Raw genomic sequence first — 27,984 nt, 5'->3', positions numbered from 1 at the left:
CTTTATTTTATGAAGGCAGAAAATTGATAAAGCTCTACAATATAGATAAGCAAGGAACAAACAATCGCGATGAAATTGCCCACGACACAGTGACGCAAAATAGCAATGCCACGTGTGCTCTAAGAGCATGGGAAAGTCTTCATATGCCCATTTAAATTCAAGTTACTTCGTTGATAGTGATATAGAAGGTGAACTGATGCAGTTGTCACCCGTTTTAGCAATATGGAATGCCTCAGTAAGTTCTCTTTCTGTTTTTTTATTTAGCCTTTGAAAGGAATTTGGTATCTTCCAGATACGGCAAAGAGATTTCGCTATCGCATCTCTTGCAGTGCAATGGGGATATTACTGCCCGTGTTCGTGCGCATGGATCGTTCGTGTTCCTCTGCACGCTCATTGAAACAGCAGCCAGTCTGACCTATGAAGGACCTGCCGCAAAATAGAGGTACCTCGTAGATAACATTAGAGATGCATTTAGGGAACTTGTTCTGATGATTCTTCTTCCATGACCTATACTCCTACTTTTTGCATTGCTCAGTAGTGGGCACACGTTCTTGAGTTTGCAAGGCTCTGAAAAAGCGCGAATCCTATTAACTTTTAGCAACCTTCTTAAGGTTATGGGATAGACAATGCAAATATGGCAAGACAAAAGCTGATTTTTGGTTCAAGAGTTGCTATTTCCTTTCTGGAGATTTTAGTTTCTGAGGCAGGTTCCCGGACGTACTGCAAATTAAGGGATGAGGGTAGCCAGGGCACAACAGACGCTCAACCTGACATTTGAAACTGGATGAAACAGCACGTGCACAAGATCCCCGGGTGGTCAAAATTAATCCGGAGACCCCCACTACTGAGTGTCTCATTATCAGATAGTGGTTTCGGCATGTAAAACACTTTAATTTAATTTTGGTAATGTGCTTGGTACCACATTAGATAGACGTCTGGTACAGCAGCTAAAGGACGTCGAGGCTCAAACTCTTATATTCTAGTTATTTTTTACATATCTATATGTAAAAGCGCGTAATCCAGTAATTGACAGAACTTATGTTTATTTCTTCGTGAGGATGGCTTTTTTCTAACTACGTGAAAATTTTTGGTCCGACGCTATCATGTACACAGAGCTCATTTTCCAAAGAGCACCGCGGAACTGCCACTGGAAACACTGTGCACAACAACCGACTAAGCGTGCGCTTGACTACGTGAGCAACCGGCAAGCAGGATTTCAAACACCTCGATGATAACGAGAAATGAAGCTCCCAAGTACATTCCGTTTGCAGATCCCATGGCGCTGAACGCCTGCAGTCCCTGCGGAGATAAACATCCAATGGTCACAAGGTCAATTTTTTTTCGGTCCAATTGTGCAAAACTTGGATCTAAAACGAAACAAAAACCATCAATTTTCTTACGTCAAACTTGGGCACGGTGCGTATATTGTCAATGTTCGGCGTTGAAAAATAGACTACGACTTTGCTGAGGCCCCTGGAGAAGCGTAAAAAACAAAGACACTCGAGATTTTTCTCCTTCCTGTCCATTTTTTGTCTGTGACTAAAATCGGCATGCTATCTCATACCCCATTTCTTTACTACGATGAAATAAAATACAGTGGTAGAGAAATAACAGACAGTGCAAGGAATAATAAAAAGCGTACCCTTGCAAGATGCCAGGAGCAGTGCTGGCCTAAAGGAGAAAAAGCAAGAACCCAGCGAATGACGTTTTAAACAAGACTCACTCGTTAAATGGCATAAAGCTCGTTTACACCGGCGACTTAGGGACGTAGCGCGACCGATTGCTACTGGCTACCAAAAAGCGACCTAAGGTGACTCACATTCAGACCGGCATGTGCGAAGGGCCCGTCGCCGCACAGGAATATTTCGCGATTAGAGCCTTTCACGTCGGCTAACCAGGTAAAATTAAGGCTAGCGTTAACAAGCGTCCTGTTCCTGCGCGCTTGATTGGTTCAGAAGCCTTGCGACTCTGGTCACACGACTGAAAAAATCGAGCGGTGAGCAACTGACCCAAAACAAAGAGAAGCGACCATTTGCGACTTGTCCCTATGCGACCAACTCGGTCGCGCGACGTCCTCAAGTCGCCGGTTTGAATGAGCCTGCACCTGCTGCACGCGCAATCAGTGAACGCGCGTCTCAGCGGAAATGCGCGCTGAATTTGACTCGCTCCACGAAAACCGGATTTCTCATTTCTGCTTTTTTTTTGTACGTGCACTTAGGCGCACTACCGTGGCACCATAGCAGCGTGCCACAAGAAGATTGCTCAACACCTTTCCAATTACCGGTAGCCTCCCGTTGGAAAGAAAAATGGCAATTGCCCTTTTCGTTATTCAAAGAACTGACAGGTGTATGCCCATGCTGCAACTCATAATGAGCGCCATAGCACACGAAGGCTGGTATCTCGATGAGTTGGTTAATTGTTAGTACTTTATTTCCAAGAGACGAAAGGGACGCAGCACCAAAGCCATGGATAATCTGTTAAGCGATAAGGTTCTCACTTCTGTACTACGCCGCTTCTCTGAAAAAGGATCTTGTGTTACGGCTATTTTGTTCCGAGCCTTTGGCAGACGAGGGACGATCACAGCACAGCGAGTCAATCTTAACATATCGAGCTACAGCCTCATGCAGCGGTGACAATGGCAATGCCAGTCCTTTTGACATGCAACTTGCGGCGCTATGACGTAAACCTATTCTAAACTTTTGTATTCCAATTCCGTAATAAGCATTGGCTGGTATTTTGTAGCGATGCCTTTTCCAATTCTATTCTTTTTTAGACTTTTCGCGCTTGGCCAGTGGTCAGAGCGACGGCCTGCCCACATTATCAACTGGATCAGGCGGCCGTGTGTGGTGCATGATAAGAATAGCATAGAATAAGGCATAAGGCATCGCTACAAAATAGCGGCCCTGCTATTGCTCAAAAGGTTCCAGGCTGGATCCACTTCGCCTGTTTGTCACGCGACGTGCGAAAACCGCGAGATCTCAAAGCGTCAAATTGACATGTACGCGATAAAAATGCATTATATGCCGAAAAACAACAAAGTTTTTCTGAATAGCCGGACACTGGCCCATTCCGAAAGGAATAGAAAATGGCTGCCGCGGATTGTTCAGGCACTGCTACTCGAACTTGCCGGAGAGCATGGGTATATTTGCGTACAATAAAACGTTTTGCGCGATCGTGTAACGTTATCCAGCCTTTTCGGCGCGTATACGACATCACTCTGCCAAGTATTCTTTGCTGAGGATCCGTTTTAGCGGCATTTTTAACCTTCCGTAGCGCGTCGCCGTGATTGTCGACCAGTCACCGCGAGCGAAGTGAAGGAAAGCGGACCAATCGAAATTGCCGGCACCGCCGTTTTCATCCGTTTGTCTATTTTCAGTGCGCTGGCTCGTAGCATGCTCTTCGCCTTTTGTCAGCCAATTAGATTTAAAAAATCACTCAATGTAGGCAATTTTATTCGTATTGAAAGCAAACAAAAGTGACCTCCCATAATCGAGGAAATTGACGAAGAAAGACGTACACCGACCAAGTAAAACTTATTTAAAGGAAAAGGACGTTTCGGCTTCCATGCGGAAGACTTGTTCACAAGTGGGCGAAAAAGGAGGGCGGAAAGGAAAGTGCCGGTTTAAATACATTTTTGCATATGGCGCAAGCACCGCGCGTAAGACGGGGGAGGGTTCCTTCACTTTGATTGAGCGTGTGTTATGTAGTTTGTTGCAACAGAACTGCTTCTTGGCCTAGTTTGTGCTTGCTAAAAGACATGTTTTTTTGCCGCAAGTTAAAACACACCCAAAAGAAGGCACATAAAGGCAACACGGGCAGCCGCACGTGTTGTCTTTATGTATCTTCATTTTGTGTGTGTTTTAACTTGCGGCAAAAAAACATGTCGTTCTGTAGATTGTATCTCGAGAGACTCCAAGTATAAACCTGACTTCCAGTATCTTTCCTGGCCGATTACACTAGTTTCCTCCAGTCAATATTGTGCTTAGTCGTTGCTGCGTGCACTGCCAAAGCATTTGAAGCCACTGTTCTCTTATCCACATCGTTTTCATGTTGGCGCAGCCGTTGATTGAAGTTGTCCGTCTCCCCGATGTAGACGCAATCACAATCCGCACAGGGTATCTTGTAAAAAACGCCAGGAAAGGCTTCCCTCAGTAGCTTGTCCTTCCCACTAACGAGAGCGTGCCTCAGTTTACACACAGGAACGTGCGTCACCTCAACGTCATATTTACGCAGCACGCAAAAAAATGCAGCAGAGAGCACCACGCCTTTAATCTGCTCATGTGCAGAAGCTGCCCGACAGATGATGCTATCATCAAAGAGTGCCGACAATTCCAGCAGGCCAAAAGCCGACGCGTCTTGCAACCTTTCGCCAGACTTCCCAAATCTGCAGCAACGTTGAAATGTGAAGATCAACCGGAGCAGTAGCATGCATCGCCATCACAGGACGTGGTGTGAATCGTTTGATGTGAACTGGATGCTATGGCGCCCGCAGCTTTCTTTTCGAGTAGCCCCGATGCTACCCCTTTTTCAGTTCCCCTCGTACAAGCCATCGTTCGTCAGGAACTTAAATACACTGGTTTACATTCTGTCTGTGCTGTGGCCAACTCCAGAGTCAACAAACGCCCTTCTACTATTTTCATTCCACCGCGAAGCGTTTCTCCGCGTTATTGCAGCCCGACTGAGTGGAGAACTGCAGACGACGAGCTTATATGTTTCACCTGTCGCCACAATGGTCATGTCGCCCGATACTGTCGCAACTCGTGGCCCTCAGCACGTCGCACGCCAGCCAACTTCAGCTGTTTTGATGGAAATGCCTGCAATGTATCGTCGATCGCTGAGTCTAACAGTACCGACAACTCCGCCAGGAACGCGTGGTACAGTCGCTGACCATCGCCGAGCGGACACCAGTCTCTTTCACCGCAAGCACTTCGCCAATCCTCCCGTTCGCCGCAGCCACGTCGCCTTTCGTTCCCTATGGCTTTTCGCCACACCTTTTCGGAAAACTAAGAAATGCCGCCTTCAGTGGTGGTGCAGCATTGCCTACTACTGCAGCGAATTCTCTGTCTATACCGACACACAGAATTGTAATGTATTTTAAAATAGGTGGCATACCTGTTCAAGCACTCGTCGGCACCGCAGCCCACGTGTCTGTCATTAGTGCTAGCCTACGTAGATGTTTAAAGAAGGTCTTCACCCCAGCCGTCGCACAATTAAGTGCTTCGTGTGGCCGACGGCGGCGTGCTGGATGTTCTTGGAATGTGTACTGCGCGTTTAAGTATAGCCGGCCGCCCTACTTCTGGGGACGTATTCTGAAACGTTCGCCGCGGCGAACTTTTCGCACTGGCCACGCCTCCGCCGTTGCGGCGCGCGCTGAATGGCTGCTTTGACAAAACCGGAAATTCACTTGCGCCACCTGAATTTCCGGTTTTGTCAAAGCAGCCATTCAGCACGCGCCGCTACAGCGGAGGCGTGGCCAGTGCGAAAAGTTCGCCGCGGCGAACGTTTCAGAATACGTCCCCTGGGGCCCTATAACGTAAAACTATTCCAATATGTTTCTATTCCAATTTCCTGACGTCAAATTTGCGTAACCACCGACGCAAGCACCGGGCGGTCACCCATAGGGTTGTCTGAACAGACCAATCAAACGCTCTCCTCGTTCATAGGAGGTCCCTTTTGTTTGCTTGGAAAACGAATAACATTGCCTACACTGAGCGGCTTGTTGTATCTAATTGGCTGACAAGAGGCGAGGAGAACGCTCAAGTGGAGAAGGATTCACTAGGGCAGAGCCAGTGTACTGAAAACCGATAACCGGATGAAGAGGGTGGTGCCGGCGTCTGCGATTGGTCGGCTTTCCCTTAGTTAGCTTGTGGTGGCTGGTCGAAAATCGCGGCGGCATGCAACGGAAGCTTAAGAATGACGCTAAAATTGACACTCAGCAAAGAAGAGTTGGCAGAATGAGGTAGTAAACGTGTCGAAAGTGCTTAAAAACGTCACACGGTCACGCAAGAAGTTTTATTATACGCAAATACACCCATGCTCTCCAGCAGGTGCGAGTAGCCAGCGTCTCAGCGATCGGCGGCAGCTATCTTTTATTCCTTTCGGAACGGGGCAGCCTGCGGCTATTCCGAAAAAAATTCAGTTTTGTTCGGCATATTAATGCATCTTTATCGCGTACACGTCACTTTGACGCGGTGAGTTCGTACGGTTTTGTGACGTCGCGTGACAGGCAGGTGAAGTGGGTGCAGCCCGAAAACATTTTACCAATAGCCGAGGACTAATGGCGAAAAGGGGTCGAATCAGAAATAACTGTTTTTCTTTTTTCTGTCAAATCATGCATAATCAGTGTACACGCATCATATCAGATGGGGAGGTATTGCGGTTTTTGTAACGTCGCGTGACAGACAGGTGAAATAGGGGGTGGTCGAAAAATGTTTTTGACCAATCGCGGAGGGCTGATAGCAGAATTGGAATAGAAAAGTTTGGAATAGTTTTACGTTATAGCGCCCCTGTTCTCTTTTCTGTGATCGACAACTGCCCTCACGACGTCATCCTTGGAATTGACTTTTTATCCACTCATTCTGCTCTCATCAACGGATCAAGCGGCGTTGTTCAGTTGGAACCGCCCCAAGCCGGCGATGCTCCGCGCACCGTCCCACCGCACTTCTGCTCGCTTCACGATGTGTGTCTGTCACCCCAGGTAGTTACTTACGTCACACTGACCACACAACCATAGGTTCCTGATGGTGAATATGTGCTTCGCTCCATCGTCGACGTGCTTTTGAACCGGAACGTTGCTGTTCCGTATACGCTGGACTCCAACTGAACTCCACGATATGTCGATTCGGACGCCTTCAGATTACCGTGTTGGGACACCTCGTTGACGCATCCGGTGTACAACCACATCCGGAAAAAGTTCGCGCCGTTCCCAGTTACCCTGTGCCTCCTTCTGCTTCTGACGTGTGCTGCTTCGTCGGCCTGTATTCGTACTTTCGCCGTTTCATCAAAAACTTCGCTGACATTGCTCGACCTTTAACAGATCTACTAAATTATACGCCATCCTCATGGGGCCCGGAGCAGGCTCACGTGTTCGCCGCTTTCATCGGGTTTCTGGCAATCCCTCCCATACTTGCCCACTTTGAACGATCTGCACCGACCGAAGTCCACACTGACGCAAGTGGCCATGGCATCCGTGCTGTTCTCGCCAAACAACAGAATTTTACTGAGTGCGTTATAGCCTACGCCAGTCACCTGCAAGAAATTACTCCATCCCCGATGGGGGAATGCTTGGCTTTAGTTTTGGCTGTCGCCAAGTTCCGGCCGTATTTGTACAGCCGCACATTTTCGGTCGTTACAGACCACCACGCACTCAGCTGGCTGTCTTCCCTCCGGGACCCGGCAGGACGGCTGGGTTGCTGGGCTTTGCGACTCCAGCAATTTTCATTCATCGTCAATTACAAGTGTGGACGCCTCCATGAGGATGCCGACTGCCACTCTCGTCACCCTGTGGATCCTCCCGATCCTGCAGCGCATGATCCAGTGACCGGCGTGATGGTTTGTACTGACATGGCCAACATGCGCGCTGAACAACAACGTGACGAATCTTTATAGTCCAACATTGCCGAAGTGCAATCTGGCAACACCGATGGCACGTACCGCATGCTCGTGCTGTAGAACGGCATCCTCTATCGCCGCAATAGCAACCCTCACGGCGCTTAGTTGCTTCTTGTGCTTCCTCGTCATTTGCGGTCCGTCGCTCTCGAACAACTCCACGATGAACCAACGGCGGGACAGCTTGGAGTTTTGCGCACATATGACCGCGTACGACGCAAGTTTCTTCTGGCCGGGTGTCTACCGCTCTGTGCGCCGTTATGTCACCACTTGCAAATTGTGTCAGCGCCGGAAGAAACCTCCCCTGTGCTCTATCGGACGACTCCATCCAATTGAAGTTCTATTGGAACCTTTCTTTCGCGTAGGCTTTGACCTGCTTGGCCCTTTTCCGACGACGACGACTAGAGGGAATGAGTGGATCACCGTCGCTACTAATTACACGACACGCCACGCGATCAAAAAGGCGTTGCTGACTTGTTGCGCAACAGATGTCACCAATTTTCTCCTCCACAACGTCCTTCTCCACCACGATGCACCTCGACAGTTACTTACAGACCGCGGCCGGTCGTTTTTGTCTCGAGTTGTCGACGACCTCCTCCGTTCTTGTGCCACTGAGCAATAGCTGTCCACGGCCTACCATATAATCCTCCGTATAGAAATTCTATGCTGTACACGAAGTTACGCGGAGCTAGAAAGCCAATGCGAACGCCTTGCTGTGCGTGCATTCACTCTGCGAAAGGTCGTCGCTCAAGCGTTGTGAGCGACGCCACAGTAGAGGGGGAGCGAAGGCGGAGCAGGAGAGTGTCGCTACTTTACCAGGTTTCAGCGGTTTTAGGCCTATAGTCTAACAAAACGTGCCTTTATTTCGCATGTGGGCGTGTTTTAAAGCGAATAGTTTTCTCTGGCTCTTTCGGCTATTTTCGTGGTAAGTGGGCGACAGTTATGCCCGTGGACGGTGGTCGGACTAGAGAAATTGCATCGTGGGGTGCTTTTTTTTTCTCATTTCATTACGGCCCGTTTTTGCGATAGGCATAATTCGCAGTAGTTTAAACAAACAAAAAAATAAACATTTGGTATTGGTCATGCTGCTGCATTTTATATATATCAGCCCAAACTGCTCAAGTGCACATCATCTGTGTTGTTTCGATCAGCCGACACTGAAGAAGAATAATGACTGCTAACTACAAAATCTTCAGCGCTACTCACGTTCTCAGAAGAAAATGGAACGTAGGTCACTGTCTTCCTGTAGGTAAAGTCCCTGCGAATATTTTTACTTCACAATCAGACGGTTGTACGCAAGAGCCTTTATGAACTAAAAGAGTACAGAAGAATCAAAGCCTCTACTGGCGTACCCCTGAATTTCAGTATTTACACCAGTAATTTATATCATAGCTTTTACGAGAAGCTATATTTATTGTCTTATAGAACATATTCATGAAAGTCTGAAGAGTAGGCGAACTGTTTAACCAGCCACCGTGGTACTTCAGGAATCAAAAGTACCATATATAGCACATAAACAATTCCATTTGATAGTTTTAGAATAGAGGTCATGAAAGTTTGGGGCTCCAAAGAGCTTTACGGGTGTTAGCGTTGGAGCATGCAGGAGTTAAAATTTTAGAAGAAGGCTTTGCGTTGCGAAGAGCGTCTTGCGCTTGCAGCGCCACTACGGCCTCAAAGAAAAGCCATCATAAACGATTAAATAAAATATGCCATTTTATCATCAGAAGAGTAATTCTGACACTCGAGTTGCCGCAATAAACTCAAACTTAGAGGTTATTTTATTGGCAACCAGCAATTTCTTGCGCTTAGTTTTGATTAACCAAGTTTACGTGCCTTCACCAGCCAAGCTGAGCCGTGTTAGGCCTACGAGCCACGAAATCGACAATCGAATTCGGAATCAGCGGCGTCTAATGAATCAATCTTCATAACACACGCTAGTTGAGAGAAAACGATAACCACAGTCAGTTCTCCTAGCTTGCAAACGTCACGCATTACCACGAATCGAACCCTGTTTGGTGCTAGGTTAGAGCCGTCGCTTCCATGTGTGTCTCCATGTGTGTTGACGCAAAGCTTTTGGGGCTCCCGCCAGAAACGTGAAACAGTGTGCCCGACCCAAAACTTGAATGCAGTTTGCGCCTCGCCCACGCACAGTGGCTTTGACGCTATTTCTTTGGAGCCCCAAACCTTCGGGCCCCTGTTCTAAAACTCTCTACTAACTTATTCGGATACTCTTCGGGCTGCGACACACTATAGAGAACAGTGGCTATGTGATGAAAAGTGTGCATGGGTAGGCACATAATTTTACAAGAGTTTTTCAACTGCCGAATTCTAGGGAAAATGCAGGCAGTTCTATGGTTTCAGCAATAACTAAAGTAATATACAAAAAACTCGGCGCGATAGCGGGCAGAGCATAGTAATTTCATTCTGTATCGATACCATTGGCTTCATTACCAAGCTCAGAACATCTAATACTTTGATGTATATTATAACTGACACATAGGGTCACTGTCGTTTCCCCCTCCGCATTTTATGTTGTGCTTTCCTTCCAAGTCCGCTCAATAGGGCGAACCTCTTGCATATGACCGTGGCTTTGATTAACCTAACAAAGCCAAACCACTTTCTTACGTGAAGAAAAAACTACAACTTTTTCTCCATTATTTCGAGTCATGATCATCCGTAACACACAATAGACTGTTATATTGGTACAACAGTTAGTCAGCCATTGTTTGTTGAATATATTATCTGCTACTAGGGGGATTGACATTTCGCCCAGCGTATAAAGAACGTTTCTCTTGGCCTTGCGTTAAGCTCACAATGCTAAAATCAGAGTGTTCAGGTATCAAACTGGCTGTTGCAAAGTCAAAGTTACATTTTTGGGCTTCGACCAAAACGAGAACATGGTAAAAGTCGGAACTAACGTTTCGGCAAGGGGACTTTTCTTTTTCAAGGTCTTGAAAAAGACAAGTCGACTTGTCGAAACGTTGTCTCCCGCTTTCACCTTGTTTTCGTTTTGCTCATCGTCTTGAATTTCCATCTCCCGCCTTTCCGGAATTTTTGGGCGTTGTGATTAAAGAATGATGCCATTTCATATTTAACGCTCGTGAAATTAGGGATGGTACCTCACGTGTTCTAATTGCAAGAATACTCACTGGCATCTCCTGAAGCATTTGCAGGTGTCCTTAATTTTTCTTGTAGGCAGGCCTTCATAAAAGCACTTAGATTTGTTGCCACCTTCGACGTTCCCACGATGATCGAATTCCTTCTTCAATATCGATTCATACTTATTAGCATCTCGCATATCTTGGACGTGGGGCTTGTTGAATTTATTCCATCGCACCTTCAACAAATCCTTCCCACGAAGAAAATTCACCAGACAGCATTTGTATAGCTCTGAAAATAGGGTCGAATTATTCGTTGAAGCCAGCACGCGTTTCGTAACGCAAAAAAAATCAAATTTGCCTGGTATTTGTTTACGAAACAGCAAAGCAAATTGTGCGGGATCAAAGCATCAACCCTTATTATAAGTGAGCTCCCAGGCATATTTATCATAACGGTAGAACTTTATGTTAAACCAGCGTTGTTTACATTTAATACACCATATTGAAATCTCGCACTCCTAAACAAATATTTAAGGAATAAAACGTTACTTTCGAAATCAACACACATGTCCATCAACCCCACGCCGATGGGGACAACTGAAGTTTTTTGTTTTTTTCTGTATCTGCATAATGGCTATGTGCTACCACGCATCGCCTTCATCGGCATTCAATTTGGCAAAACTGTTGAAAAGTGCGAAAATCATTTGCACTGTTATCAAGCCATTTTAAAGCGGGAGACCACTGAGCCATTGCATTATTACTTGCACAAAGGTAACACTTCGAGCAAACATTTAGGATTGCGCGGTAGGGGAGACCTGGGACAACATAGCATGCCGCTGATCTCGGTGGTTTACGATGGTGTCGCGAAGCGGCATACCATTTGCAGTAACCTGCACAAGAAAAATACCTTCCCTGAAGAACGTTTTGCACGCACCTAATTTAGGACATAAATTAACCATCACAGTTAAAATCAACGTATATTTATACATTGGTTAGTTCTTCATGGTACCTTTGTGCAATTCAATATTACATTTCGTGTTATTTTTGTATATATGCAGATGCCTATCCTGCATACTACCACAGTGTCCTGTGCATTTTTATTCTTTTGGTAGGGCATATCACTGTCTGATCATTTATTTGTATGCTACTGTAGTTATATGTATGACATCAAGGTTCAATCAAGAAGTATTATGAACACATGGATACTTCCAAGCAACTCGCACTTTAAATAATTCGACTTCATTACTACTCCTCTTTCAGATTTTTCAGTGTTTCTCTCATCTTTATTTTATCATGTGTATTTGAAAAAAGAACGAAAACATGAGCCTGACAGCGCCGCATAGTATACGTAATTACATCATTCTTTTCGGGACCACTGATCTGGTTCACGCAAAGGACGCTCAGAATCAGTCCGAAACACTCACGACGTAGCGCACGCAGATCATTCTAGCTTGAAAGTGACACCTTAATTTCACTGTACCGCAAAGGTGCTCGCCGGAACTACACGCATAACTGTACAGGATAGCATTGCGTGATTCAGAACACATGCTTCGTTACCACCACCATTTATGAAAGTTTGTTTTATTGAGATATCACTTATATAGACACTCCTGGCGAATTTCCACCGTCGTCTTCAGCGGAAATTTCTTGCCTCGCGTTTAGTTATCAAGAAAAATGTTGCGCGAATCCACAAAGAAAAACAGGGACAATCATGGAAATGTGGTATTAACTCATGATAGGGTAAAAATTAACGGCAAGATACTCAAGTGGGATGATACACTTTACAATGCAGTGCCCCTGAATGGCAAGTGACTAGGTGCTGCAAGCAAACCGAGTAGCAGATCAAAGCCAAAAGAGAACTCGAAATGAGTGGGTGTGCTCATGCTTTCGTGCTTCCACGGCAGCTTACTTCCCTTCACTTCACTTTATTTCCTTAAAGACCCCAAAAGGGTGTGTTGCATAAGGGGTGGGTTGTAGAGAGATGTTATAAATGCCACAGGTTGTTGACAAGACAGGTACATGGATACACGTTGAATGAAACGTGATGGACAGGTGATTGAAACAATGTCGTGGGGAAGGCCATTCCATTACAAAGCTGCGCGGCAAAATAATTATGCAGAGAAAGTTGTGGTGCCAGAACGGGGTCGGATGACTTGAAGCGAATGAGGCAAGTGCGCGCGGCGGGGGTGATGTGATGGCTGAAAGAACTGTGATAAAACTTATGGTTAAGTGATAGGTGTGGCGATCCTGCGTCCAGACGAAAGAGTTTCGGCGCTTTCCGTGGGCTATTGCGAAGTTCAGACCCTGTGAATTGTGAAGTTCAGACCCTGTGGTTGTCCGACAGACATCTAGAGTAAATGTTACGCACCGCTTTTGAACTGTCACGTTTTGACCGATGGCGAGGTAACAACCGAGTAAGCTTCTGGCGATGAGTTTCGGTGGACTTGCCGCTTTCAAAATCTTCAACTTCTTTGCGCGCCCTGAGGATATCGTCATTGGGACGGAGCTTTGAGTGAAGACCGGTTCCGCCGCATACACGCGATGTCCATCTTGCTGTATTTGTTGCTTGTTATCTTGGACTCGGGTCTTCAGGCAGTTGCGGCTAAAATCCCGGGCGAGATTACGGCCATAGGCGGTATCCACGAGGGCCTTTCAGTACAGGCTTCTGTGTCAGTAATTTTTTACGATGAAAATGAAGAGATAAGTGGATCGGGCGAGGTCACCTCAACAGCACTGCACGGGCAAGGGGAGCAAAAAAGGGAGAGAGATAGATAAATGCAGGGTGAGGAATAAGGTGGCAAGTAAAAAAAATAGTAGAGAAGCGTATGCGGGGCCTAAATCCGCGCTCTAAGGTTCGATGTATCCCAAAACTCAACCAGTGCCGCAAGTGCACTTTTGATGAGGGAACTGCGAGCATCGGGGAAAAGTAGGCGCTGCCAGCGCGTTGCACGGCAGGCCGTACTGACGGTAGGCGTCACCCAGAACCTTTATCTCGGCAGCGAAAGCAGGGAAATGGAGCAGGAGGTGCTTGAGTATCTCCACACCGTCGCAGTTGCCACACGCAGGGCTGCCGGTTCCCGTGAGCCTTGAGTTGCCTTGAGCCATGTGTTCGCGCAGTTGCTCTGTAGCAGCCGACGCGCAGGAAAAGAAGTAAAGCGTGGTCTGCACGAGAGAGGCCGGCACGCGGCAGCAGGCGGAGGGGGAAGCAGGGCGCACCTGCTGTGACGCGCTGATCAGGTGTTCCGCGGTAAGGCTGCACAGAACGGCCGTTTTGCCGGCGTCAAAACTCGCCGCCAGGTGGGCGAGGGGAAAGTGCTCGCCGTACGCCTCTTTGGCGAGAGAGTCAGCCTGCTCGATGCCCGGTAATCCAATATGCGCCGGTACCCCCTGGAGAACCAGGTTGCAGCCTTGGCTGACGAGGTATCGCAGCTTGGAGTTCAAGGGTGGAACAAGTGGCACTGCGACGCAGTCTCCAGTACTGACACAAATGAGGAGACAAATCCCGCATCGGACTTTCAGATACGTAATTGTGACGCGACCCGCATTGGTGAAACGGGCAGAAAAAGATCCACGAGATTGAAAGAAAACAAAGGACACGTTGCCAAGGCGACCCATGCAACGCGTTCTAAGATCGAACTTGTCGAACACTGCTGGTCGAGAGGGCAAATCTTCGTCGACCTTGACAATGCGACGATGCTGTCCAGGGAGCAAAAGTGGAGGAGGAGAAAACTGCTGGAGTCGTGGTTTATCGGTCGTGACGAATCGGCGTGCAACACCAACCGTGGCCCGTTGCTGGACGTTTAGGGCGTGTGGGTCGACTAGACTGGACCTGCCCTCATTTGCGCCTGTGTATGCTGAAGATACCAACTGCATAGGTGGCGAAACATCTATACTCTTTTGTTTTAATTCTTATGTTAAGTCGCAGTAAACCTATTTTCAATCATAAATTCATCCGCGTTTTGGGACATTTTTGTTTTGTGAGCCTCACGAAGCAATTAGTCCCAGTAGGGCAGGTGAGGCGGGAAGGTCGCTTCCCCCGCTGGCCGACCGTAGCAGTGTGCTTCCAACGAGCTTCAACTCATTGGTAATACCGGGCCTTGGAACTGCAATGGACGCCCAGGTATAGTCATGTTTCAAACGAAGTTTTCTTAGCCTGTTCCCCTGGACGTCGCCTTTGTCAGCGTTTTCTCGCCGGATATAGGAAGCGAAAACGAAGACCCTCGTGACGAAATCGAATGAAATAGCAAAATGAATGCATGTCTCGCCTATAACTCGGGATAATAAAGCAAGTGTACACAGACCTCCTGCCAAGTCAGGCAAGAACCTCGGTATTACTTTCGATTGATAAATAAATAACTGACATAACTGACATTCAAACAGACGAGTTCTTCGAGAAACTAGCATTTGTTAATAAGACCAAAGAAATAGCTCGCCCAAGAAGAAAAAAAATGAAGTGCGGCGATCGAGGGGCGCGTGGCACGGGAGTTCTTTGTCGTCTCGATGGAATAAACGGCGGCGGCGTAAGACATCGCGCCGCTCTCGGCTCCGTATGTGTCCGTGGAATTGGATTGAATTAGATTGATGGATGGACGGACAGATGGATGGATGCATCGATTCATTCATTCATTCATTCATTCATTCATTCATTCATTCATTCAATAAAGACGGGGACGAAGTAGGCAAGTGATGCTAATCGCATTAAACACTTCAACATAACTGGTTATGTGCCCATTCATCGCCAACCCTGAGAATGAATGTGCCCTGTGACACAAGAACTGGTAGGAAGTCTTGAGTGCACTCCAAGTTTATCGTATTTTTGTGAATGCATCTGTCATCATACATTGCCTATTCCTCGCGACACAGACCGCAAATGGCTACATGTGATGAGGCAGCACTCGTGTCATCCGTTCCAGCTGCTACCTCGCTAACTATAACAAGCTTTGGCTCATTTGGATTCCAACATTTAATTGGATCTGCGCCTATTTTTCATGCAGTCATTTTCCCTTCATTTGCCCTTGAACAGTCCCTTCAAAAGTGCCTTGTGTGCACTTCATTCTTTCTTTGACAATGATTTTATATTGCTAAGAGATTTAGTAGCAACGGGCGCAGGCGGATGGGCAGCAGTCACAAGCGTTCGGCAAAGGACACCAACCACGGGTTCATACCAGTAGCGATGGGTCTGTGGCTTAAGCTGTGGCCTGGTGGCTTAAGGCGAAGAGACTACTATTGGGTCGTGGTACGGCTGAATGCGAGAGACGTGGACAAGTTCGCGGCCGCGATGGCATAGGTCCGTAGATGGCGTGAGGGGCTCTGCGATGTAATTGACGGAGGACGTTTGCTCCACGACGCGGTAGGGTCCTACGTATTTTGCGACAAGTTTTGCGGAGAGGCCGGGTGTGGTAGCGGGTACCCGAAGCTATACGACAGAGCCAGGAGCAAAAGTTGGTGCAGAACGGTTGGCAGGTTGACGGGATTGCTGCTGCCACTGGTCATCGGTAGAAAAAGAGCGAGCACGCTGGCGGCATTCCTCGGCCTGACGAGCAGCTTCAGATAGCGCAGTACTTTCGGACGCGTCAGGTGTATATGAAAGAATGGTATCGAGCGTAGTAGAAGGTTCTCGTCCGTATAGGAGAAAGTAAGGGGAAAATCCAGTAGTTGCTTGGGCCGCAGTATTGTACGAATACGTCACGAAAGCGAGAACTTATTCCGAGTTTGAATGATCAGAGGCGACGTAAATCGAGAGCGTATCGCCAAGAGTACGGTTGAAGCGCTCGGCCATACCGTTAGTTTGCGGATGGTACGCTGTACTGGTGCGGTGGACGATTCGGCATTCGTCGAGTAGTGCCTTCGAAGCATCGGAAAGAAAAGTGCGGCCTCTATCGCTCAGAAGTTCGCGAGGGGCACCGTGGCGAAGAACGCAATGTCGTAACAGAAACGATGCAACATCGCGGGCGGTGGCAGTCGGCAGAGCGGCTGTTTCAGCATAGCGGGTCAAGTGATCCACTGCAACAATAATCCAGCGGTTCCCTGCAGGAGCTGAGGGTAGCGGTCCGTATATGTCTATACCAACAAGATCAGAGGGCCGAGTAGGGCAGGGAAGGGGTTGTGACGGGTACACTTGACCGGGAGGTAATTTTCGGCGTTAGCACTGAGCGCAGGAGCGAATGAACTTTCGAACGTAGTTATACATGCCGCGCTAATAAAATCGGATGCGTAGTCGAGCATGGGTATTGAAGAGGCCGGCATGTGCGCACTGAGGGTCTGCGAGGGAAGCGTCGCAGATAAGGTCACGGAGAAGGCGGGGTATCACAAGAAGCCACTTGCGACCGTCAGAGAGGTAATTACGACCATAAAGAAGGCCGTCGCGAATGCAGAAGTGGGTAGCCTGGCGGCGAAGAGCGCGATATGGTGAAGAGGTGGATCGATCAGAAAGGATACTGATAAGAGCATTGATCCAAGGATCCTTGCGCTGGTCCGACGGCATGTTGCGCAATGCGCGAGGTGTAAGTGTGGGCTCAAGGGCGGATAGGCAAGCGCAGTCAGCGGAGACCGGTGAGCGAGAAAGGGCGACAGCGTCCATGTGTTTGCGGTCGGAACGATAGAGAACGCGGATGTCGTACTCACTTAGCTTAAGGGACCAGCGAGCAAGTCGGCCAGATGGGTCCCTAAGGGTAGACAGCCAACAAAGGGCGTGATGATCAGTGACGACAACGAAAGGTTGACCATACAAATAAAGACGGAATATTCCAAGAGCCCAAATAATGGCTGAACACTCTTCCTCTGTAACAGAGTAATTAGCATCGGCCTTTGTTAGAGTTCGGCTCGCGTAGGCAACGATATATTCATCAAACCCCGCTTTTCGTTGCGCGAGTACGGCGCCGAGTCCGACGCCGCTGGCATCGGTGTGGACCTCTGTGGAGGCTGCAGGGTCGAAGTAACGGAGGAGAGGTGGCGAGGTTAGCCGGTGGCGTCATTTCGTGAAGGCGTCATCACAGGCGCGCGACCAAGCGGAAAGGTCTTTGTGGCCACTTAGAAGGGCTGTCAGGGGTGCACTTATGGAAGCGAAATTTCGAATGAAATGTCGGAAATACGAGCATAAGCCAAGGAAACTTTGAAGCTCCTTTAACTTCTTTGGTTGTGGAATGTCGGTGACAGTGCGGAGCCTGGCTAGATCCGGTAGGACGCCGTCTCGCGATACAACATGGCCAAGAATAGTGAGCTTTCGGGCGCCGAAACGAACTTTTTTAAAGTTGAGTTGAAGTCCCGCGTCAGTAAGGCATTTCAGAACGTGCTCGAGACGGCTGAGATGTGTTCGGAAATAAGCGGAAAAGACAACTACGTCGTCCAGGTAGCATAGACATGTGTTTCATTTTAGGCCGCGTAAACTATCATCCATCATTCCCTCAAAAGTGACTGGAGGGTTACACAGGCCGAAAGGCATTACGATGAATTCGTATAACCCATCAGGTGTTACAAATGCTGGTTTAGTTCGATGATAATGATGATCATCATGATGATCTGCAAACTTCTTAATGTCATCCACCCACCTAACTTTCTGCCGTCCCCTGCTACTCTTCCCTTCCCTTGGAATCTAGTCTGTAACCCTTAATGACCATCGGTTATCTTCCCTCTTCATTACATGTCCTGCCCATGCCCATTTCTTTTTCTTGATTTCAACTAAGGTCTCATAAACTCGCGTTTGTTCCCTCACCCAATCTGCTCTTTTCTTATCCCTTAACGAAAGCAACAGAAAGCAACAAAATCGCAATAAAGAAAGGAGTCAGGCAGGCAGATATGATCTCTCCAATGCTATTCACAGCGTGTTTACAGGAGGTATTTAGAGACCTGGATTGGGAAGAATTGGGGATAAAAGTTAATGGAGAATACCTTAGTAACTTACGATTCACTGATGATATTGCCTTGCTTAGTAACTCAGGGGAACAACTGCAATGCATGCTCACTTACCTGGAGAGGCAAAACAGAAGGGTAGGTCTAAAAATTAATCTGCAGAAAACTAAAGTAATGCTTAACAGTCTCGGGAAGAGAACAGCAGTTTACGATAGGTAGCGAGGCACTGGAAGTGGTTAAGGGAATACGTCTACTTAGGATAGGCAGTTACGGCAGATCCGAATCATGAGACTGAAATAATCAGAAGAATAAGAATGGGCTGGGGTGCGTTTGGCAGGCATTCTCAGATCATGAACAGTAGGTTGCTATTGCCCCTCAGAAGAAAAGTGTATAACAGCTGTGTCTTACCAGTACTCACGTACGGGGCAGAAACCTGGAGGCTTACGAAAAGGGTTCTACTTGAATTGAGGACGAAGCAACGAGCTATGGAAAGAATAATGATAGGTGTAACCTTAGGTCGATCAGATGGCGCCAAAGGACTTGCCAGTATCCGGAACGTAAATCCAGCGAAGAAAAGAACTCTGCTCCCAGCAGTAGTCGAGGGCGTCGTCGATGCGCGGTAACTGGTAAATGTCCTTGCGCGTTACCTTGTTCAGACGTCGACAGTCGACGCAGAATCAAATAGAGCCATCCTTTTTCTTAACGAGAATGACCGGTGATGCCCAGGGACTGTTGGAAGGCTGCACAACGCCACGCTTGAGCATGTCAGCAACCTGGCGTTCAATGACACGGCGCTCAGAGGCGTATACTCGGTAAAGGTGTTGCCGTAAGGGTGCGTGACTGCCAGGTATCTATCTGGTGAAAAACAGTCGATGTGCGGCCCAAACCGGAAGTGTGGCTGTCGAAAGAAGCGCGGAACTTCTGCAGGAGACCGATAAGCTGGCTTCATTCTCAAGACGATGTTCCATCGTTGATAGCAGTGGAAAGCGTATAGGAGTGACTGATCAGCCACAGGGTCACAAGTAAGTGCGTCTGAGTCCGTAGAAGTAGAAACAGCAGGAGCGCCATAGATGCAAAAGGTGTGAACCGGTTCAACGAGGTCTAAGCATTCACCGTGAAATAAAGGTAAATGGCAGGCCGTAGTATTGTCGACGATTTACGTGACGCCACTGCCAAGAGTAAGGAGAGCAAAGGGTAGCGGAGAACATTGGTGCCAAATTAACACCTCAGAGGGCGTAAAGAGAAGTGTGCCATCAGAAATGGCACAGTTCACCTTCGGAACAATTCAGAACAACTCAGTATAGTGCAAATATGTTACGCAGCTGTGCACAACGAACGCAGTTTTGTACCTAACGTTTTTACTTTCGCACAAATGTCTTTCGAAGATATGGTCTCAGGGGGGAGCTGTGATAAAGATATATTTTACTTTTTGAAAAGTAGCAATGTCAAAAAGCAATAAACTGATTTCTACATATCATGCCAGGCGGCAAAGGACTGTGATGCAGCTACTTCTCCCTCGCATTACTTTTTTCCTGCTGCCATATATGATAGGGTGTATAGTTAGTTACAAATACTTCAATCCCCAGGTATTGTAGGGGAGTGGAATAGTACAATCAAGAAAAGTGTAAATAATTGCCAGGGAAAAAAGGAAGGAAGGTAAAGTGTATATAGCAAAACCAGCACCAAATGCGGAAGGAAAAAAGACCAGTTATGTCTTCTCCTTGAGCATTGCAATGCACAAATGCTTAAAACAAATGACAATTTGTACAGCACAAGGGCCAGAAGCATACACCATATCAGACACGTAAAAAAAAGATAACAGTATGAAGAAAGACAAAGAAAAAGAGGCGTCAGTGCTGCCTCGCTTGAAAGGGCCTGGAAAAGTACTCGGTGAAGAAACGCAGCACGCGCGTAGCGCACGCTACTGCGAACCTTTCAGCCAAATTTTGTATTCGTGCGCGGTGCATGGGGCTCGCAAACAGAGCGTTGAAATACCTCTTTCTCAAACACTCACTTTTCAACAGAAGCCTTTTCCTCACTGTTTTTGGGCGCTACATTACAGCGAAGTTGTTAAGGGATACTTTCTCCAGGATCGTGTCCGTGTGTTAACACAGAACTATCATCATCAGGATGGGCTTAAGCGTCGTCGTCTTCCTCCACAGCACGCTCGTTAGCGCCCCTCGGCTCTACCACGCGAACAGCTCGCTCCATTGCTCCGCAGTCATTGTCCTAATTAATTATTTAGAAACACAAAGATGCAATCGATTTTGCGGCGAAGCTGTTAAGGGCTAGTTTCCCCAAGATCATCTCCATGTGTAGACACGAAAAACCTCATACGTGGACCAACCCCGAAGATTTCATTTCATTGATTTGCCTTAATGACCCCACTAGGGGGTATTACCTGAAATAATGCAATGCTGGGCCGACCCGCGGCGAAGGTAAAACAGGCGTTAAGCACTCCCCATACATGGGCCGATAACCGAATATAAGTGCAATGCCGGCCGACCCGCGGTGGAGGTGCAGTTCACCATTAAGGGGCACCATACACAGCTGCGCTGGTAATTCACAGAGTTGAAGGGCACTGATATGTTTAGTTATAGCCTATTCCAATACGCGTCTGCTAGTGGTCAATGGCTGACATCAATAAAGAAGGGTGTTTCGGTGAGTGCGCTCCTTCCTACTGTAACTGCCTGTATGTATTAAGACAGATTATTAATGAAACAGGCTCAAGTAAGCGAAAATCTCCTGTCGAGTTTCGATAGGAATTACGTACTTCTGCAAGCAGCCGACTATCGTCTGCTCAAGCTCAGCCGCGGCTGTCCGCGTAGGAATTAAACTATGGCCAGATTTCTCCCTGGTGTCGTAGGCGTCGGGTCTCGCTAACTTCAGTTTGTTTTGAACATTCAACTAGCCTCGAACCACGCGAGGTCAGGTCAAATCACACGTATACGCCTGCCAGCGCGCGCTCACTCCCGGCCGCTCCTGACTAGACGTCTTGGCAGACTTCGCTTCGTATTGAGCCATTGACAACGCTTCAAAATGCGCAAGTTGGACGTATCAACTATCCGTCGGTCAAGCTGGTGCAAGAAAAAGCCGGTTCACGCCACGTAGCACGGCTAGACAGGAGCATATGAGCCCCCACTCAAGCCCTATCATGCGCCAAGCAAACGCTGTTCATGCGCAATACTGCTGCGTGCAGCTCCGGTCGGCCATGTATCACACAGATACCTCAGCCAGCTCCGGGTGCCGCCGCGACGAGTCCACTCGTTGAGCGCACTGCGTCTCAGTGAGGACAACCTCGCATGGCGCGCCGTAGGCATCAAAATCGGAAATACTGGGGTCCACGTGAGCATCTAAACTCAAATTTGAACGGCCCCCCCGCTCCACGGTGACATTCAGTAGGTTGCGGGTACGCCCCGCTCTGCCGTAGCCCTCGCAGGCATTGAATGAGAAGCGGGAGTACCGCGAAGGGGATCACAAGCGACCTTAGATCGCCAATAACTCCGCTTCTGCGGAACGCACTAAAGTCCTTCTTGCGGAAGAATATTTCTGAAATAGTCCATTTTACCTTGAAATACATTTCTAGTGTTCAATAAAAAGAGGTTCAGGGCACCTTTAAGCAGCAGCATGATAATGGAGCTACCACTGCAAGCACTGTGTAAATGCTTCGATAAACAAAACTACTGACGTACCACTGCTTTCACACACCGGCACGTAGTTTCCTTTCACTCTCGTAATTACGAAAGGCCACCTGTGGCTCTGACAGCGACATAACTCCAGCGCAATGACCTGCATACACGTCTGCGTGCAGTCCTGCAAGGAAAAGCAGGCAGTACAGTAAATGAAGTACAACTTTAAAAAGGCACTGTCCTATCACTCTAAATACTTTTAATTCAATAATTACTTTAAATAAGACTGAGCCAACGCTACGCTTAGAAACTCCCACGCAGCCGCGAGCACTTTCCAGTACTCTATAACTTTCTTTCTTCCATCATGTCTTTCCCCCTTTCCCTATGTCAGGTACCAAGCTAGATATTGTCACCTAGATAATCTTCCTGCATCTTTCCTTATTTCATCTATCTCCCAGGGCTCCAAAGAATGCTCCATGCATACCATGTGCCACCTCAGGAACTAAAAGTCTTCTGGGAATCACTGTACAATAGCCAAGGTTCCTGGGAACGGTCTTTATGACATTCGTTCACGAATAACCATTGACTGTCGAAAAAGGTCTAAAGGTTGCATAATTTCATACCAAGGTACTGGAGACTCTACAGAGAGCAAGTCAAGGTAGGATGAGAATGACTGTGCATTTTATAGAGAACCATCATATTTCATATTCATTTATTATTCATTTATTGTACAGCCATGGGACCTTTATTAATTAAAGATGCTAAATAACCCGTCAGAATTACATGAACAGGTTAATTATTTGGCGCAAGCCGCCCCCCCCCCTTACGCACACACATTACAAGGGAACAAAAATCTTTCGAAGTTACTACCGAAATGCCCCACTTCAAACGTCCCGTCAAACACAGTAGTGCCTTCATCAAAGCGGTCGTCTGAAGCAATACATTTCACCAAAAGACGAGGCTGTATGTGGACGCAGCCGTATGCGCCAGCCAAATCAGCACCAATGAATGCAGCAGCTACGATGGTCGACTCGGCGCAACGAGAGAAAACCAGCGTTTCGTTGCAAGACTGCACGGTAACCAAGGCTGTAGAAGTGGCCGTTGCTCGCTAACAATACTCTCGAACTCGCAAACAGCCTGCCGCATCTACTTGCATATCAGAATTAGTCACCCGAACACTGCTCCACTCAATAGACTGTGAAACACAGCAACAAACAGGCGCAGAACCACATGGAAGCCATCACGCACAAGATCGTATGGGTACCGGGACGCATACGGGTGGCAGGGAAGCAAGAGACGGACAAGATAGCTCGAGAGTACACTAATCACCAAGCGTCCTATGTCGACAGCCTCGAGGAGCCCACGCCTGTACCCCGAGAGTACTCGGACAGTTACAGAGGCAAGAAAAAATGGTACCTCCCACCGCACAAGTCCTATAACAGAGAAGAACCTATCGCATGGAGACAACTACAAACAGGGTCGTATGCTAATCTGAACGGGCTAAGTAAAATGCACCTCACAGTATATAAGGACAAATGATCATGGTGCAATGAGAAACCCACATTATAGCACATAACAGGGGCATGTCAACAAACTGACGCAGTCGCAATCATATCACACCCAAGTGCAGAGCAATGGGAGGAACTGCTGTCCTGCTGCGAAGACCAGCTAGGTCTGGTGCGGCGTCAACGACGGAGAGCAGAAGCCAGCGGAGCCCTCGACAACCCCACGGGAATAAACCTCCTGTATTTTTGTTGCCAGCGCAATGCCTCAAAGGATACCCCGAAGTCAGGCGTAGTATTTCGAGAACGCGGTTTCTCACCATGTATACCATCGTTTAGCGTGAGCAGCCATGCAACGTAGGGTTCCCGAAAAGCCACTCCTAAGAAATCGCTAACAGTTAGATTTTTCCGGGATTCCTCGGAGGTAGCTCATAACCTGTCAGCCAACAGCCACGCAATCAGTTCTAGGCGTTGCAGCAAGGCAGTTTTCAGCTGTGCGACCTTGCGCTTGATCATGAGCAGCTACACGTTAAGCGTTCCTTCCTTCGTCTGGCAGCAGTCATACACGGCTACACCATATGGCACTGAGCTTGCATCACAGAGCAGGTGAAGTTCAAATAACGAAATACGTCGCTTAGTGGAATAAATAACGCAGTGTGAAATATGCAGCGAGGAGAGCGTCAGCGGTTCGACTGTCCAGCTTTTCCGCTGTTTCTATGACGTTTTTTTGTGTTATGGCTAGTCCAACGGCGAGCTCATTGGCCACAAGTGCTGGATCTTACGAATGACTCCGGAATAGTGCACTTCATGGCTGAATGCACAGAGACGTTGGCAGAAACAATTTTGGCAGCATGAAACCCTATAGAAGACTGGCATTGCGCACCGACGTTTGACCGACTTCGACACAGAGGAGGCGTACTTCAAGCTGCTGCTACACAACTCATCTCATCAGCCACCGAAGCTTTACAAGCCGAGCATTCTTCTTTGCGAGGGCTGAAAATTATCTTGAACGACTTGCAGGGCGAGGAATCAGCGCTTGCAGCGCTCAACTAGCAGATTGCGGACCTAACGAACGAAGAGGACGAATACGAGGCAAAAGCTATTGCAACTCCAAGCAGCCGGCTCCGTTCACCGTTGAATTGTGCTTCAATTACCAGAGACAGTGACGCCCAGAGCGGTGTGAACGAACGCGCCACCCATGGCGTCACCACTCAAGCAAGTTCTTGAGCACCAATACGAATTCTCCGGTGAACTGCATAAGTAGCAGGGTGTTTGGCAACATATCGAGGTCACGATCCATAACAACCGCGAGCTGTCTGACATCCTCATATTTATGATCGTACTTAACCGGAACAGCGAAACATGCAATCGCACGTGTGCGCCTGGTGGAAGTGAATTACCCGGTAGCGGTGAAAATGTTTTGAGAGATGTTCGGCCGTCATGATGCCCTAGTTGTTGGCAACATTGACAGTTTGCTTGTCATTGCGCCCGTCGACCACTCTTCTCAGATATCGCAGCTGGGGAAACATTACGAAAATTTCCACTTTCATACCAGTCTCCTCGGCAACCTCAGGGTTGAACCGTCAGAATACACATTCATGCCATCGTGGCCGTATGCGATTGATCCTCGCAGATATCACCGCTCTATAACATCAGCGCATGAAGGAGACTGAGCCCGACTACGCGGCTAGTCTGAGGTCGTAAGAAGAGGAAGTGCAAAGGGTGATGAAGTCACTGCAGGCTCAACTCGCGAGTAGCTTAAGAGAGCGATGCTTCTCGTTCATAGTTCTTGCCAAAAAACAGGACATCGGTAATGCCAACCGTCTCTAACATCCTAGGTGCCGTCAGAATTAACGCTGGCCACATGGTCTGCGTCGAACAACCATCCCTGCTGTGTAGTGTGCGATCACTGTGACCATACGGCAATTTAAACGACTGCGAAGTCGATTAGTCAGCCGATTAGATAAGACACCGATTAACTGACAAGAGCTATTGTTTTAAATTTGGCAGAGTGGGCACGTCACGCGAAGGGCCGCAACGAAGCATGGCTCATGTGCAAAAAAAAAAAAATTTACAAAGGCACCTTCGTCTTCTTACTGGCATCCAATGCGAAAGCATTCTCACTGTTCCACGCCGTACTTCTCACTTGGTCATGTGCTCGAATTTCGCAGTAAATTTCGAAGGTGCGCTACCGAAATTTTCGGGATGGGCCAATTAAGTCACGTTTGGGTGTGGGCCAGCTCGGTTTTGAACGTGGTTCAACTCATCAATTTTCGAATTGGGCAAGGTCGATTTTGGGAGTGGACCACCGAAATTTCGGGGGTTTCCGGGAATTGTCTCCGGGAATTGAAGCACAATTCAACGGTAAACGGACCCGCCTGCTTGGAGTTACAATGGCCTCCGCCTCCTATTCGTCGCCTTCGTTCGTGAGGTCGGCAATCTTCTAGTTGAGCGCTGCAAGCGCTGAATCCTCGTGCTGCAGGTTGTTCAAGATAATTTGCAGGCCTGGCAGACAAGAATAAATAAACAAATAAACAAACAAATAAATAAATAAATAAATAAATAAATAATAAATGTTTGCAGCGGTGGCGTAGAGGTACAACACCCGCCTCGCATGCAAGAGGTCCGTGGTTCGAATCCCGGTGCCGGCAATTTTCCACCGGATTAAAAAAAAATCCGCGTGTTGATAAAATTGCATAAACAGGCCTGGAGTGTGGCCTGATCCCGGTGACCAGAACCGGAAACGCACTCCCTCACCAGAGCAGGATTGGCCACCCTGGTGCAGTACTTGGCCGCAACCTCCTATATGAACAACACAAATGTCCATTGCGATTACCCATATGCACGCAAATTTTTATCTTTATTTCAATTTTACTAATACTTCAATCACCATGCGGTGATTTTCGCAGGGTGGTTCAAACTTAATTAATACAATGGTATCTACAGAAAATGCACAGGTTAATAATAATAAGAAAGTTTTATATGTAAAAATACAAAGCATACTGGTTTGGCACACACAAGGTTACACCGAAGAAGTAACAAACTGTCACTGGAAACATGATAGAAACAAAATAATGTCACTGTAAACATGATAAGAAATAAGTTAATGTTGGCGCAATGATGACGTTATTCTTTAGCTGGTTCCAGTCCACTATAGTACGCAGGAAGAATGAATACTTGAAAGAATCGCTACGTGAGGAAAAGGGAGTTATAGTGAAATTGTGTCTTTGCCGAGTAGTGTATTTGGCAGTGATAATCAATCTAATGGACGTACCTGCTTACTGTACGCTTTTCCGCTGAGTGAACCATAAAAAGCCAAGTGTTGGGGCCAATCAAGCGCGCACTGCTTCTTGTAGGGTGCCTCGAGCCCTGTCTGGACAAGCTGAAAATAAAGTACAACATGATGACCTCAAAACAGCGCGGTGAATTTCCTCGCGTGCAGTCTCATCAAAGGTCAAATAGAAAACTGGCCGAGTTTGTTCACTATATTTGCAACGCACATAGAAAGTAAGCACACCAGCGCATCTGCCGTTTCTTTTCATCTACCGCCTTCGTTTCATTGGCGTGGAGGGAATACAAAAAAGAATGGTGGTGATAAAACCATGAGTTTATTCTTGTTCACAAACAAAAAATGCAGGGACTGTTTCTCTCTGCATTTACTCTACACAATGACTGCACGTGCAAGGCATGCGCTGGACCATAAAATTTCATAAAGTCATTAGTAGAGGGGGCTGAAAAATAAGCCGGGTAACATCATCAGCAATCTCAAAGGTATAATAAAAACAGCGGAATAATTTTATACTTACCTGTACAGTACCCAGAGGACTCAGGAGTATTATATTCGAAACAATAATGAACAGTATACAGAAACTCCTCCTATAACTAGAGGTGAGGTCAGAAGGGACTTGCAAGGCATGAAACGGTGGAAAAAACAGCAGGAGAGGATAGAATACCAGTCGATTTAATCAAAGATGGAGGAGACATAATGTCGCTCGCATGCTTGTTTTGCGCTTGTTTCTTATTGAAAGGTACGCAGTTCTATATGCTGCATCCGTGCTTCCGAGAGAGAGAGAGAGAGAGAGAGAGGACTTTTTATTAGAGAAACAGGTAATTTTGCCGGCGCGTATATAACCACTGGCATGCTACTCTGTATAGGGATGGGGAATGGGATTAAAGATTCCAGAAGAGAGTGGGAGAAAAAGAGGATAAAAATAAATATAAAATGTCCGGGTGAATCACAGTGGGGCAGCAACTGCCGATCAATGGTGCTCCTCCATAAGGTCTATGTCGACGGAACAC

At 47.5% G+C, this 27,984-nt stretch overlaps 1 protein-coding gene across 1 annotated transcript in view; it reads right to left on the bottom strand.

Annotated features, from left to right (window-relative positions):
* Nucleotides 1-272: 272 nt before the first annotated feature.
* LOC135919934 (FMRFamide-activated amiloride-sensitive sodium channel-like) overlaps nt 273-27,984 on the bottom strand; it is a 48,966-nt gene continuing 21,254 nt past the window's right edge. Inside the window, exons 5-11 of the mRNA XM_065453957.2 lie at nt 26,960-27,067; nt 22,247-22,367; nt 10,758-10,998; nt 8,815-8,866; nt 1,643-1,671; nt 1,401-1,473; nt 273-1,299 (exon numbers count right to left, since the gene is read on the bottom strand). Of these exons, the coding sequence (XP_065310029.2) occupies nt 1,174-1,299; nt 1,401-1,473; nt 1,643-1,671; nt 8,815-8,866; nt 10,758-10,998; nt 22,247-22,367; nt 26,960-27,067 (750 nt within the window). The 3' untranslated portion in view covers nt 273-1,173. The remainder of the gene's footprint in view (nt 1,300-1,400; nt 1,474-1,642; nt 1,672-8,814; nt 8,867-10,757; nt 10,999-22,246; nt 22,368-26,959; nt 27,068-27,984) is intronic.

This window comes from Dermacentor albipictus, chromosome 3, assembly GCF_038994185.2.
Source record: "Dermacentor albipictus isolate Rhodes 1998 colony chromosome 3, USDA_Dalb.pri_finalv2, whole genome shotgun sequence".
NCBI lineage: Eukaryota > Metazoa > Arthropoda > Arachnida > Ixodida > Ixodidae > Dermacentor > Dermacentor albipictus.
This window is presented reverse-complemented; position numbering and strand designations above follow the sequence as displayed.